Here is a 16,080-nt window from a genome sequence, read left to right as displayed (position 1 = left end):
GAATGAGGGAGAGAACAATTTAAAAGCGATATATGATAGGGTATTATGGTTCTCACAAGAGTCCACAGTTAAGGTTGCATTGTGGAGTGTACGGGGTGGTGAGGGAGGGGGGGTGCAAGGGGATTGCATACCAATGAAGGAATTTTTATTTTACTTTTCAAAGAGAAGGGCGGACTGGGGGTGGGGGGCAGTGGGCAGGGAGAAAAGTGCAATAGTGAATGAATGGAAATCCAAAATCTCTGTAAATGTTCATTAAAATTAATTTAAAAAAAAACAACAAACCAAACCAAACTTACAGACCTTCCAGCATTCTCCAGATTCAAGGGTACTTTACCGTTAGTCCAAGTCTAGAGTCCATTGCTAACTTCTGCCTTTCTTTGGCTTTCTAAGTTGGAGTTTCTCTATTCTTGTAAGACCTATTAAAATCAATGTCATTATTGTGTCTTCCATTGGTTTCCATTAATTTGAGAGGTTTTTTCTGTTTTTACCATAAACAGCATCGCACTTCCAAAAGGCTGTCCTTAAAGTGAGCACTTGACATCACTGGTGTATCCTTCCCCGCACAACCTCATGGAGGTATGGATCTTGGTTTTCCTAGTCCCCCAAAAGGATGTAAACTTCACAGGACCCAGCAAAAGAAAGATAACTGCCTATTATTTTCCTGTAGGACTTTATCACTCTGTATACTGAGTTGTTCTCAATATCAGTGTGTAGACATTTTAAAGGAAAGGGTAGATCCTCTTTTTCAGAAACACAAACAGTGAAAGCCAATTGTCTTTTAATTTATTGAACTTAAAAAACAGACCATCCACCAGATGCTCCGCTGGAGAAGGAGGGGCAATCTCCTCCTCTGCCAGTAAGATCCAATTAGACAGTATACAACAAGAAAAAGAAAACAAAGAAATGAAAAGATTGGACCTTTAGGGAGCTCTGATGGCCTAGTGACAAGAAACTGTGCTGCAATCACGAAGGTGAGAGGTTTGAATCCACCAGATGCTTTGCTGGAGGAGAGGCAGTCTCCTCCCATGCCAGCTGGATCCAACTCGATGGTATACAACAAGAAAAAAAAAACAAACCCAAACATACCAGGTCAGGGGGGGAAAAATTCTTTAAAAATTGTGGGCGTAACCTTTACAGACATATTCGTTTGTGAGACTATTTCAGGTTCTATCCTGAAGTGTTGTGAACGAGAGGATATTATCCATATGCATACATGGAGGACCTGTTAACAGGATCATTATTGAAATATATGCTAAAGCCCAAGAGGAGGAAGTTGAAGAAGTTCACAAAATTTTGCAGTCTGAAATTGACGCAGCATGCAATCAATAGGCATTCATGATAATTGGTGATTGGGATGCAAAAGTTGAAAACAGTGAAGAAGAAATGGTAGTTGGAAAGTACGGACTTGGTGACAGAAATAATGTTGGAAATAGATCAAATTCTGAAGAATCCATGATATATTTATCACAAATATCTTTTATAGAAAACACAGTGACTTTACGGACATCACCTGATGGAATGCTCAGGAATCAGATTGATTACATCTGTGGAAGGAGTTGGAGAATCTCAATATTAGCAGTCACAACCAGGCCAGGTGCTGACTATGTAACAGAACATCGATTACTCATGTGCAAATTCAAGTTGAGGCTGAATAAAAAGAAAATAAGTTAAAGAGAAACAAAATATTATCTTGAGTCTATCCCACCTGAGTTTAAAAATCCTTTTGAAACATTAAACACCACTGATGAAAGACTAGGTGAGCTGGGGGATGATATCAGGGTGGTATCATCCATGAAGACAACAAAAGGTCATTAGAAAGAAGAAGAAGAAAAGACCAAACTGGTTCAAGAAGCCAAAACAAAGAAAGAGGTATTGAAGTAAAGGAGCTGAACTGATTTCAAAGGCAGCTTGAGATGCCAAAGAAAAGGAGTAACATAAAATACGCAGAGAGCTGGAATTGGAGAATGAAAAGGGAAGAACTCTCTTGGCATTTCTCAGGCTGAAAGAACTGAAAAACAAACTCAAGTTTCAAGCTGCAATACTGAAAGATGCTATGGCCAAGATCTTGAATGATTAAAAAAAAAAAGCATCAAAAGAAGATAGAGGGAATACATAGAATCTCTGTAAGCAGAAGAACTGACCAACACTGAGGTATTTGGAGAAGTATCCCTACGATCAAGAGTCAGTAGAAATGAAGGCAGAAGTTCCAGCTTCACTGATGGCACTGGCAAAAATAAGACCCCAGGAATGATGGGATACTAACTGACATGTTTCAGCTAACAGATACAGCCCATGTTCACCACTCTATGCAAGGAAATTTGGAAGACAGCTTTATGGCTCACTAACTGGAAGAGATCCATATTTTTTTCCCATAGCCAAGAAAGTAGTATCAAACAGTAGTATTGTATGCAAGGAAAATGCTGCTGAAAATCATTAAAAAACTGCTAAAATAAGACAGAGAACTACCAGAAATTCAAGCTGGGTTTAGAAGAGGTTGTGGCACCCACGATATCATTGCTGACATAAGATGTATCCTGGTTGAAAACAGAAAATACCATAAAAATGTCTATTTATGTTTTATTGACTATGAAAAGATATTTGACTGTATGGATCATAACAAATGCTGGCTAATATTGAGAAGACTTGGGATCCCAGAACACTTAATTGTGTTCATGCAAAACTTATACCTAAACCAGGAGGCTATTGGGTGAACAGAGCAGAGAAACATTACATGGCTTAAAATCAAGAATGGTGTGTGTCAGGGTTGTATCCTCTCCCATACCTATTTGACCTGTATTACTGAGCAAATAATTTAAAAAGCTGGACTTTATAAAGAAGAAGAATGTAGCATCAAAAGTAGAGAAAAACTCGTCAATAATGTATATTATGCAGGTGACACACCTTGCTTGCTAAGAGAAGGACTTGAAGTGTTTGCTGCAGATCAGCCTTCAATATGGATTGCATCTCAACATCAAGAAAACAAGAATTCTCCACCACTGGCAACATCATGATAGATGGGGGAAAAAGATTGAAACTGTCAATGACTTCATATGACTTGGATCCACAATCAACACCCTTGCTGCCAGCAGTCAGATCAGGAAACACATTGTACTGAGAAAGTCTGCAATCAGGGACCTCTCCAAATTATTGAGGAGCAATGATATCAGTTTGAAGACTAAGGTGTGTGGTCTTTTCCATCACTTGCTATCCATATGAGAGCTAGACAATAAATAAAGATGACAGAAGAAGAACTGATGTCTTTTGAGCTGTGATGTTATAGAATATTACTGAATAGCCCATGGACTGCAAAAAGAACAAATAGATATGTATGAGAAAAGTGCAGCCAGAGTGTTCCTTGGAGGCAAAGATGACAAAACTTCATCTCATATACTTTGGCCATGTTGCTAGAAGAGGCTCTTCTTTTGAAAGGGACATCATGCTTGGAAAGGTGGAGGGTCAGCAAAAGAGAGGAAGACCCTCAACGAGATGGATTGACAGAGTAATGGCAGCAGTGGGCTGAAATATGCCAGAGATGATGAGGATAGGACAGGGTTCAGATCAGTTGTTGGCAGGGCCATACTCAATGACTTGATGACATCTAACAACCACAAAAACTTGTGAGGATTTCTTAACTGAGTATTTGACTCATACTTTAGTGACCAAGCTTGCTTATTATGGATCACTATCAAAGAGAGGGAGAATTGAAACAACAGCCCTCCTCCCAGCCCTTGGAACATGTAGTGTGAAGAAAAGAGGGGATAAATAATGCACACTGCATTTAAACAGACGAGGGAAAGAATTGTTTAAAAGGAGTATATGATTAGGTATTGTTTGCATGACAACAGTCAAGCGTAAGAGGTGCATAGCAAGGTGGATGTGGGTGTGTGGGGGGGAGGAATTGTGAAACAATGAAAGAATTCTTTTTTTCAAAGAGAAAAGCAAACTGGGGGAGGTAGGAGGGAAAATGTACAATAATGTATGGATGGAAATTCAAGTTCTCTATAAACTTTTGTTAAAATCTCAATTAAAATAAAAAAATTAAAGATATTAGCAAAAAAGTAGTGTTTGAGGATGTGGAGATTTCATAGCAGTGGTTGATTTCAAAGTAGGCAAAATTAGATTCTTATTATTTAAAGAAAGACAGAAAGTAGGATTCAAAGTGAAAAGCATTTTAAGTGTTGTGTTTTTGTTTTGTTTTAGTTTTTTAGGGGAAGACTGTTGCACCGTCTTAGGCTCTGTAGATTGGCAGTTGTTATAGGTGCCAACTTCTCATTTCTTTGATATATATCCCCATTTAATCTTCTTCCTGAAAGGACATTTATTACTTTTCACAGTGCTTTCCCAAATATTTTTTGGTAAGCATCTTAAATACTAACTTTTAAAATAAAAGACAAGATCTTGGGCCTTCAATTGGAGACAAACTGAAATGTATCTTCCATAAATCTGGAGAAATATAATACAGGGTTTTACAGTAGTCAGATTATTGGCCATAATCCCAGAGCTGGCATGAATATTACGTGTTGGCTCTTCTGTGGTTTAGGGGATCACATCACAGTAAGGTCCATATGCTGGACCTCTGTATCTTTTTTGTTCATCTGGTTTAAAACTCGGTTTTTATTTAGGGTGGTCTCAGGACACAAGTCTAGAACTGTGCGGAGGCTTGACCAGGGCACAGAATCCTTCCTCCATTCCAGAGATGAGGATCAGGGATTTCTTGGGTATTAGGTCATCCCCCTGGGATATTACTCAGACCCATATTCAGAGGATTCCAGAATCATTTCAGAATCTGAGAAGCATATGTTGAGTAGCTTGACAATGTATTCCATGAGGGCAAAAACTTGGTATGTCTTGTTTGCTACTGTGGCTGAACAAACCCTTCCTGACACAAAGTGTATACTTTATAGGTATTTATCAAATAAGCAAATAGATGAATCTAGCAGGAGTTTGCATTATTGAGCATTTGCTTTCCTAAGAGCTATCTTGGCTTAATGTTTTCTTCCGGGCTCTAACAGTTCTCTCATTCTTTAAGGTACCAATCTGTTTTCTTTTTTGTCCTGATTTGATCATCCTTCTCCCACTCCATCCCACCATTTGTGTGTGTGTGTGTGTGTGTGTGTGTGTGTGTGTGGTGTATCTAGAGACGATGTTTTCTGAAGTTTTGAAAAATAGTCTTGAGGTACATATAACTTGCATGCACAAAGCTCTCTCACTTAAAGTATATACAGTTGAGCGGCTTTATACAGAGATTTGTAGCTATTGCCCCACCTCATTGGTGATCGGCATACTACATACTAGATTGCTTTACTACTAGAAAGATCCATGCTCAACTCCATGGCTTTGCTATGTACAAGCTTGTAATTATGAACAAATGTTTCAAATCCTAGAGTCTTAGTTCTTCCTTGTGGCCAGATAATTTGTGGCTCTTAGTGTTGTGAGAATGAAATGAGGCATTTTTAATATCCAGCACTTAGCTTGGTGTATGGTGTCAAATATACATTTTTTTTTTAGATTCCAAGCAAGTCTTGATTTTATTGAAAGCACTCACAGCTTATATACAGAAGCACAATGGGGGAAGTGGAAAGAAGTATGCAATCAGGCAAATATACAATCTTAAAGAGTTGTTTGGTCCCCCCGCCCACCCACCCCGGCCTTACTGGATGGTGAACAGGGCTAGTGGAGGCTCCGATGTGTCATATTCTTGAGGCACCTTCTTCTACGTCAAGTTAGAGATGAAATGGTCCATCATGACATCTTGCCCAACAACCTGCCCATCAACTATGGGCATCACCTTTCGTGCCCCATTTTACACTAATTAGCTATTCCTGCTTACTTTCCTTTCAATCTTTTAGTCAACCCACAGACACTTAATCTTTGGACTTTAGTGATTTTATCTTCTACCATTATCTTTTCTGGATGTTTCTCAACTCTGCCATTTTCTTGCAATCAAATATTAGTGGTAGAGACAATCCAACATATAACCTTCTTTTAACATTCATTGAAGGCAGCTCTGGTAGATTAGTGAGCAGTTGCACTGCTAACCCAAAGGCACTCAGTTCGAGTCTACCAGCTACTCTGATGGTGAAAGTTGGGCAATCTCCTCATGGGATTTACAGCCTCTGAAAAGCTGCTAGAGGGTCAGTTAGTTGAGTCAGCTCCAACTCAGTAGCACACAACAACTTAACCAATTTAACAGCTGAGGAAACTGAGACCCAAAGAAGTGAGCAAACTTGGTCATAAAATTAGTTGGTGGCTTGGCCAAGGATTGCATTATGCAGGCAGTATTAAATAGCTGTGGAATGGCTTATTTCCTTTTGATATATCATGCTGCTTTAGTAACCTTAGGACCTCCGTAATCTGAGGGCTGAGTTCACCTTTTGACCGCACCTCTCTATTCCTCTTAAATCTCTAAAACAAGGCTAAGACCATAATTGTTAGGATTCCCTCTTAAGGAATGAGATCAGAAGTCTGGCAAAGAGTTCCAAAATAAGTGGTTCTAATATTTATGTAGTCAACATTACTTGGAGAAAGTGGAAATAACAACTTCCATGCTGATGGGAATCTGCACATTTGGTCTGAATCTTGTTCTTCCTTTTTGCTTTCCCGTTTCTGAGTGGAGAGAGCTGACATTTTCCAGGTTGCCCTGGCTTCGGAGGGATTTGGACCCAAGGGATCCTGAGAGAATTTGTTCCCTGCGAGTTACTGTGTGGTTAATGGATGGTGTAGTTAGTAAAGAGTTCTGTATCAACTCTCTGTGAGGCTTGGTGAGAGGGGAGGAGAGGGGGAAGGTAGTGATAAACAGAAGACCAAAAAAAGGAGATATTAATAAACTCCACAAGGTCTTTTAATGATTTTTTAGGTCTGCATGTAAAATACTCCGGTGATAATTCCTAGGACTAACCATTGAGAAATAGCTGTGCCTTCTTTTAGGATAACTGTCCCCTGCCTTTTCTCCCTTCCACCAGCCTCCTAACTTGTGAACAGAATGGTGAATCCTTTCATTTGCCGGAGGAGTTGAGGATTACCAACTCAACCCTCATGCAAACTAGAGAGTCAGACCCAGGTGATTCTCATCTGAAATAAAAAGAACCTGTTAAAGGTTCTAATTTAGAATGAAGATAGCTTTTCTGCAGGCCCCTTGTCCCCCCAAATCATTTTTTTTAATGTAAACACTTATCTCCTCTAAACTTTTCCACCTCCAACACCAGTCATCTAATAATGCCTTCATAAACATTAACACTTTCTCCAGAAACATTCTGGAGAAGCGGTGGGAGTGAAAAAGGAGACTAACCATATCGGGTTGAGTTGTGACAGAACTTACTCAAAATCAAAATGTAAACAAGTAAAAGCATTGTCTTTGGTTTTAGAATACAAAAATAAAGGTGTAAATTGATGATGGGTGTTGGAAGGCAAGTGTAGTATGACAGTGGAGGCTATTGTTTGGAAAGAAATTCCAACAAGGAAAAAATGTTTAAGTCTCTCTGGGCTTCTGTGTGCATCATGAGTTGCTGTCGTCCTGCAGACTTGAACACTGCAAACGAGTGCACCGTGTATGATTTCTCTTAAAACAATAACAAAGTTTGCGTTCCAACCAGTCTTCTCTTAAATAACCAGCTTCCTCTCCAAGGCACTCTGATGATTTGGGGAGAGAAGCTCCTTGCCCTTTAGAAACCCGAAACAGATTGTGAGCATGGACATAACATGAAGCCAAGATGAGTTGCTTCTCTGACCTCCAGTGAGCACTATGGTCACACCAGGTCAGAGAGGGTGCCAACCAGCCTCCTCCTCCCAGAAAGATGAAAGCAAGAAGTGAGAGATTGGTAGATGCATAAATTGATAAAAACAAATACTTAGCTGTTATTTCTAAGCTCACATGCAACCATATTCACAGATCGGTTCAGTGATACTTTGCTAAACATGTTTGGTAAACCAGAGTAAAAGAACTGATGAAATACAGAAAACATTTGGAAGAATGCAATCCCCTCCCCCCCATCACTCACTATTTAGCTTTCCAGCAGTTTTTTCAGAGATCACCACAATTAATTGTTTCACTATCTAATTCTTTTGTGTTTCTGTGGGAGGGGTGGGGAGAAAATGAAAGTAAACAGGTCGTGATGAGAATCTTCCACCAACAGTTGCTTTAAAATAGAATTTTTTGGAAGCATTGTTGATTTCTACTTATTCTTGTTGGTAAATCCTTGGAAAAAATGTATATCTTTTCCTTTAAAGTTCTAATTCAAGGCATGGATGTGAGAGTTCTGAAGGGACTTTGGGACTGCGGTAAAATTTCGTTGTCATAGTAACAGAAAGGGAAATAGGCCTAGCTCACCTGGGACTTTAACACTGCAAAAGCTGGATTTCTTTCTTTCTTTCTTTCTTTCTTTCTTTCTTTCTTTCTTTTTTAAGGAAAAGGACTCTGCGAGTGAAATAAATGAAAAGCTTATTGTATTTTGAAACAAAATTTCCAACAGTAAATATGTAAATTGCTGAAAGACCCTTTCTGCCATTTTTCTGAAATGGTGTCGTCTGATGAAAGACATCGTCCACTTTTTATTTAAAGATGGCAGCATTTTTTAGGAGAACCTTGGCTTGAAGAATGTCTGACGAATAACCTCAGATTGTTATTCTCGGCCTTCATATTGTTTTGTGGGTGGGATGAGGAACAATCTGTAGAAAGCTTGAAAGGAGATAAGAACATGTTATTTGTCATAAATCTCCAATATCTAACTGTAAAGATGCAGTCTGTATTTGGATGGTAACTTATAATTTTTTGGTTTTGTATACATTCGTTATAAATATCAGGGGACTTTTAGGTGGGGGGCGGCATTTGAACTTGAATGTGTGTGTGGCAGACAGAAAGCCACACGCATGATAAGCCCTGGGCTGCTGGGCTGTCATGCCATTTTTTTAACCCAGAGCAAGACATTTTTGCACGGCAGGGGTCACTGCTGCTCCTGAAGCCCTCTTTGGAAAGAGAATGCCCTGGAAATGAGGGGCCAGGGTGCAAACCAGGAGCCCAGCTTGTGAAGCACTTAACAGTGAAGGAGAAGGGGGAGTATGACTCACGATTGAAAACATCCAAATTTGCGAATTGCAAAGGGTCAGCAATGTTCTTTCACAGGCGAGGCTGGTTGAAATTCCCCAGACCTGAAATACAATCACTTTCAAATCAAATCTAATATAATGCAGATATATTCTCCCTTAAACAATGTTTACTTAAAAATGTAACACATTGCTTTCTCTTCACAGATTCTTTTTAAAATTTTTTCTCAAGTGCAATCAGAATTGTTTGAAAACAGCGGGAAACCCGAGGGACATGAGACGGTTTCAGGTAAGGGGCCTGCAAGTTCTTTCCTGTTAAGAAAGTCATCTTGTTTTCTTTCTCCTTCTCACTCTTTTTCTTTCTGAGGGGAAAAAAAAAAAAAAAGGATATTATTTACTGATACTGCTAACAATGAAAAAGAACTGTGAATGATAACCCGTATGCGATGGCATTGATGGCATTGAGGCTTGCTTCGTTTTGTAGTGGTTAGGCCTTCTGCCTCCACTGTCAAATCCCCACCGGGAGAGGCACCAGCCCAGGCTGGAGATTTGATTTTAAGCCCTCAGGCTGCCCTGTGCACACACAGCTGCCCACAGCAGGAACAGTGTTCTTGATATTCAGCCTCCTTGGGATTTTTCAAAGCGGCTTCTCTGTGCTGTCTGCAAGCAACACCCTCTTCTGCCTTTCCTTTGCCTCCGATTCAGTGGTGCCTCTTGGAGTCTTCTGGAAACCGGCAGCCCAAACAGCCGTGGTCACTTTAAGATCGCAGCATGGCAACAAGACCCCTGGGACGGTGACCCAGCTGCCTGGCAGTAAAATCTGCCACTGGTTTCATCACCCTTGCCACTGATGTACTGAGAATACGAGCTAATAAAAACACAGGGCGAGGCAAAGTGATGAGGCTGGAGATGAGAGGAAGTACAGCCCCTCTCGGTCTCCTTCCTTCATGTTTGAAAGACCCTTATTTAATTCACCAAATGGCTTTGCCGCTGCTCGGAACCGATCTAAAAGCACGGAAGCACCACCTTCTCTGTAGAAAAATGAGCAAGTGCCAAAGTTGACTCTGACTCATTGTGTAGACCATGTGTGCTGAGCAGAACCATACTTCGGTGGGATTTCTAATGAATAAGTTTCCTGACATAGATTGCCAGGCCTTTCTTCTGAGAGGCCTCTAGGTGGATGGACACTAACCTTTCAGTAAACAGCCAGGCACTTAGCTGTTTATATCACCTAGGAACATAGGAAAATTAGAAATATGCTCAATAATAATAGTCAATCTTTCTTTTAAAATATTTTCTATGCAATGGGAAAGGAGGACATTGGGATCCTTATGTTTTATCTGGAGAAAATGAAAGCTCTAGGAGGACATTGGGATCCTTATGTTTTATCTGGAGAAATGAAAGCTCTGGGAGTTAAATGAAGTTGGCCCTAATGACAGAGAGAAGGTGATGGAACCAGGAATCTGGAATACCTGTTTAGTAAAATTATTTGCAACAGCCCATCAGCGTGTGACCTGTGTAGTACGTCAAGTAGGTTTCTGCTACCACCTTCTTGGGATTCTTAATTATTATCGGGGTTGGGTTTTTTGTGTGTTTAATTTTTTGGTTTTGTATTAAAAAAATAGATGGCAAATGATAATATACAAAGTCAACAATTTCTACACGTACAGCTCAAGTATGTTGATTACATTCTTCAAACTGTGCAACCACTCTCTTTCCCTTCTGAATGGTTCTTCCCCATTGACATGAATTCACTGCCCTGTAAGGTTCCTGTGTCGTCTTCTAAGTTGGCCATGTCAATTTGATTCCCATGTAGGTAGTTCTTAAAAAGAGCAAAATGCTTTAGACAGACATTCTTTGCTTATTATTGTTGAACAAGGGAGAGCATTTTACTTTTGTGTTGGGTCCCCACAGATCCCATCACTCAGAGAACCTTTGGTTTTTACCATAGTCACACAGTTCTTAGGATCAGAGACAGTAAAGAGTTAATGAGGGAATGTGGCAGCGTAACACACAAGCATTGCACACTTAGGTCAATGACAGCGGCTTTGAGAAACATTCCTGCTATGTTTTTGCTATGTCATAGTTACCAAACAATCATGGTTCGCCTGGGAAATTGTTTGTTAGAGTATTTAAAGGACTATTAAGCCAATCCTCTGCATCAAGCCTATTCTGAAAATTTCATATAAATGGATCCATGTAGCCTTGTGTGGCTTCTCTCACTTAATGTATTTTCGTGGTTTATCCGTACTATAGCAAGTATTGGTACTTCATTCCTTTTGGTGACTACATAATATTCCTCTGTATGGATATACCAGTTTTGTCTATCCATTCATCTGTTGATGGACATTTAATCTATTTTAATTTCTTGGCTATTATGAATAATGCTTCTATGAACATTCATATACAAGTTTTTGTGTGAGCATATGTTTTCAATCCTTTTGGGTATATACGGTAATTCTATCTTTAACTAGTTGAGAAACTGCCAAACTGTTTTTCATAGCAGCTGTATCATTTTACATTCCAACCAGCAATGTATGAGAGTTTTTGTTTCTAAAAGTCCTCACTTATAATACTTGTTAGTTTCTAATTTTTAAATAACAGTCATCCTGACAGATATGTTGTTGTGTGCTGTCGAGTCAGAACTCACTCATCGCTGACTCTCCAGCAGGTTGTCAGAGGCAGTTAGTCTCATGCAAAGAGTGTGCCCGTCCTTCTCCCATGGATAGATTTGAACTGGTAGAGCTGAACCACGTGCCTTGTGCAACATGAGATGGTGTGATTCTTATTTGCGTTTCTGTAAAGAAATGGAACACTTTTTAATGTGTTTGTTGGTTATTTATATGTTGCATGAAGAAATTCCTACTCAGACTCTTTGTCCATTTTTAATTAGGTTATTTTGTCTTTGTATTGTTGAGTTACAAAAATTACATATTTGGGATATAAGACTTTTATCAAATGTATGCTTTTCACATATTCTCCCATACTGAACTGTCATTTTGCTTTCACAATACTGTCTTTTGATGCACACAGTGATTGGTGATTTTTTATATTGTACTTAAGATTCTAATAAGAATTTAACTTTCAGTGAAAGCTCTTTTCGATGGAAAAGACTATATAGAGAAAGGCTTGACGGTGCTCTAACGGGCAAGTAAGAAACTTGGATCTAATTGAAAGCAAAACAAGAAATACCAAGTAATAGATGGTGGTGAAGTGGGAGAATCTGAAAGAATTGTAACTTTTAGGAATTCCTAGATTAGATTTTAGATTGTTACAGATAAAGGTTGTGTTTTGTTTGCTTTTTTTTTCAATTGTGATTTTAAAGAAAGTTTACAGAAAAAAAGTTGGATTTTTCATTCATTCATGGTTGCACATTTTTTCTCTCTACCCTCCCAAGTTCATTTAAATTAAAACAATTCACTCATTAATGCATACTTCCCTCCCTTCCTCTCCACCCTTCCCCCCAGTTCAGTTTGTTATACATGCAAGGTGAGGTAGAACATGGAGACAGTTGAGTTAAATAAAGAACCTTTCCAAATATCCATACACACGTTGCTTTCAGATGTTGAAATATTTCAGGTAAAACATTTTCATTTGTCTTAAATTGTACAGACATTTCTTTTGATTCTCCACTTTTGTTATACGAGCAAATATGAATTAAATCTCAAGCAGTCTTTTGTGAGGATTTTATCCAAACAGACTAGAAATACACAATGTTCTAATCCAAATGACAAAGCCAGTTAAACTTTCCTTTCTCTAATTCTTCTTCCTTCCACTATCCCCCAAACACTGATGGGAGCCTGGGTTCTTTTTATAATTGTTTTTAAAAATAGTTTAATAAAAATGAAGCAGAAGTAATGATTTATTTTCCAGCCTGAGCCTCTTCATTCTGCTCCAATCCTAAATATCATGCTGTTGTTGTCAGGTACCATTGAGTTGAGCCCACGTACAGCAACCTCATGCACAAGGCAGGGAAGGTGTGTTCTGTACCTGCTCACCATGGCTGGTATGCCTGAGCCCACAATTGTAACTAAACCTGAACTTCACGCATCGCATTTATTAACGTTATTGTTAGGTACTGTTGCATCAGAACCAACCTATAGCTGACCCTCCACAGGGTTTTCAGAGACAGTAAATCACACAGGAGAAAATTAACCATCTTTCTCCCACAGAGCAGATAGTGGATTTCAACCTCACGCCTTGGGTTGGCAGTGCAACTCCTTAGCACTGAAGATTTATCAAAACAAACAAAAAAAAAGTTTAACTTCTTTGCCTCAGATTCTTTGAGTATTTGGTGAAAGCTAGTTTTTGTCCCTAAAAAGAAATAAATACACTTATATTAAATCACATATACCTTAAAATTTCAGACTTCTTGAAATAACTCTTAGGGATCCATGAATCCAAGATTAAAACCTCTTGATCAGCAGCAATTGAATTCATCTAAGACCAAATAGGCACCCTGCTGGAGACCTGTCCCTTCCTCGTAATCCCTCCACTCTCTAGGCTTCCAGTGCCACCTATTTCCAGATGACTCCTTGTCTCTTCTTTCAGCCTTCATTCCTCTTTGGAACTAGAGACATGCAGCTCTCCTTCCCTACTGGGTCTCTGTGCAGGGATGACTAATGAGTTCATGTTCAAAACACAACTCAATCCTTCCTGATCCATTCCTTTCTTGGAAAACCAGTCTTCTTCTTTGATTGTTGAAGTCCCACTTCTTCCTCCTAAGTATCTGTTAAAACCATCTCTCTGCTAAAACAAACAAATGAAACAACAAACCTGCCTTGGGGCCTGTGCACCTGTACCTGTCCTTGTTTAACTTACCCTCAGTGCTATTCACTAGAATTCTTTCCTGAAACACAAATCTAATGTGACTCCTCGCCTTAATACATCATGAATACACACTAACCAAAAGAAAAAGCCCAGACTTCTAACATTACTAGTAAGACTCAGTTTCTTCACACTTGGCAATGCTACCGCCATACCTGGTATCTACACATGTTCCCTGCTCACCAGGTTCGTCTCATGGTTTCTAGTATATCTTGGAACATTTCCACTCTTTGTCCTTCTACCTGAGAACCCTTTACCTCTTGCAAACTTGTGACTACTACACATGCTTCAAGACTTGAGTGCTCCCACTTTTGGGAGACATTTTCTGACTCTTCCACGTCGGGCTATTGGCTCACTTCTCTTGCTAGCATGGCCTTCTCCATAAACCTCTCCTATAACATTCATCACATTGAATTGCAACTATTGCTCCTTTCTAGTAGACTGTGAGTTGCTTGAAGGTGATTGATTTTTTTTTTGTTTTGTTTATTTGTTTACTTTTTAACTGTCTCAGTGTCTAGGACAATGGCAAAGCCTCTGTAGATCTCCATTATTTGAATTTTTAAGAGGAGAAAACAGAGAAGAAGGAGTTGAAGGAAAGGCAAGAACAAGAGTCTGAGCGGACATTGCAACCATTTAATTTTATTACTTCATTATAATTAATATTATAGAAATATGTATAAATGATCAAATTAAATTGTCATTACAATGTTATAAAACAAGAAAAAAAGTGAGAGAAGAGGAAAGGAAATAAAGAAAAAAGAAAGGAGGAGGAAGAACAAAGGTATCTAGAGCCCCAAAGGTACCCAAATCCATGGACCATCCATGCAGTCTTAACTCCTCAAAAACAATTAAGAGAAACACCCAGATTAACAGCTCAGTAGAGGGAAGGAAAAGATGTTTTGTCAGGCTTAAGCTGACAGGCTTGTTAAGACTCAATGAGCCCCATTCTTTATTTCTCTGCTTTGTGGGTAGAAAGCAGGCAACTGGAAAGCCCAGAAGAAAACCAAGCCAGGAAAAAGAGACAGGCACACTGACATTTCCCATTTTCAAACTCTAGTGGAAGATGCCAACGGTCAGGGCATATTGCTGCCTGTCACATATATACTTGTTGTTGCCCGTCATACTCACATATATGGTCACTGATATGCTCACTCCAACTCATAATGAAAACACAAGAGACAATCATTCATTTATGCATTCGCCCGGCTAATATTTATTGAGCAAGTTCTATGCCCCAAGTGTTATGCTAGGTGCTGGAGATACATCACCAGGACAGACATAAGTCCTTGACCTTGGGGGAGGCGCAGACAATAACAAAACGAAGTCATTTCTCTAACCTAGACCTGCTTCTGTCGTCCTTAAGTAACTTGTTCAGAAGCAGAGAGTTTCTGCATATACAGATTGGCTTGTTGATGACTGCTGTAACTCAGGAGTGTGGTCAAGTGTGAATGATATATAAGTATGTACAACGTGGAACAAACTTGTTGCTGTGTGCCGTTGACTTGGAATAGATCCATAGCTGACTCTCTGTTGGGTTTTCAGAGGTGGTAAATGGCATAGGAGGAGATTGCCCATCCTTCTCCTGTGGAGCAGCTGGTGGATTTGAACTGTGTGCCTTCAGGTTTGCAGCACAGTTTCTTGCCACCAGGCCAATGGTGCTCCCTTGGGAACAAACTAATCCTCATCCTTATAATAACAAAAGTGGAAGCTATTCCAAACCCTTTCCCACTGCCACAGAGAGGGTTGTGACTTACAGCCACTTTCCATGAGGTTTCTAAGGCTGTAAACAAATGTGTATGGGAGAAGATGGCCCATTTTTCTTCCAAGGAATAGCTCGCAGATTCGAATTGCTGACCTTCTGTGTCTAGCAACCTCATACCTTACCCTCTTTACCACCAGGACTCCTCCTACCTAAAAACGATCCTTTTGAAATTAAATTTTAAGAATAGAGGGTTGGGCTGTTTCCTATCATGTAGGTAGTTTGAGTATATATATTAGGTAATTCTGGGGTTGGTAACAGTTGACACAATACGTCTCCAACCCCAAATAACTAGTAATGAACTCTAGCTTTTAAACTTGAAGTTAAAAATTATTTCTGCTGTTTGTAGAACTTTCTCAAAACTTGGATAATTACACTATGAAGAAAACTGAGCTACACCTGGAAGCCTTGCTGTCTTTTTTATTCAAGAGATGAGGTGTCAGGTGTCAGAATGT

At 39.4% G+C, this 16,080-nt stretch overlaps 1 protein-coding gene across 3 annotated transcripts in view; it reads left to right on the top strand.

Annotated features, from left to right (window-relative positions):
• Positions 1–16,080, top strand: part of EBF2 (early B-cell factor 2) — a 252,890-nt gene that overhangs the window by 178,074 nt on the left and 58,736 nt on the right. For all 3 annotated transcript variants that reach the window (XM_006884848.1, XM_006884850.1, XM_006884849.1), the window contains exon 7: positions 9,247–9,328. In XM_006884848.1, coding sequence (XP_006884910.1) covers positions 9,247–9,328 — 82 coding nt within the window. The remainder of the gene's footprint in view (positions 1–9,246; positions 9,329–16,080) is intronic.

Source organism: Elephantulus edwardii, unplaced genomic scaffold (assembly GCF_000299155.1).
Source record: "Elephantulus edwardii isolate Elephantulus edwardi_28Jun2011 unplaced genomic scaffold, EleEdw1.0 scaffold00038, whole genome shotgun sequence".
Taxonomy (NCBI): domain Eukaryota; kingdom Metazoa; phylum Chordata; class Mammalia; order Macroscelidea; family Macroscelididae; genus Elephantulus; species Elephantulus edwardii.
Note: the sequence above shows the minus strand (reverse complement) of the source record. Positions and strands in the feature narration are given on the sequence as shown.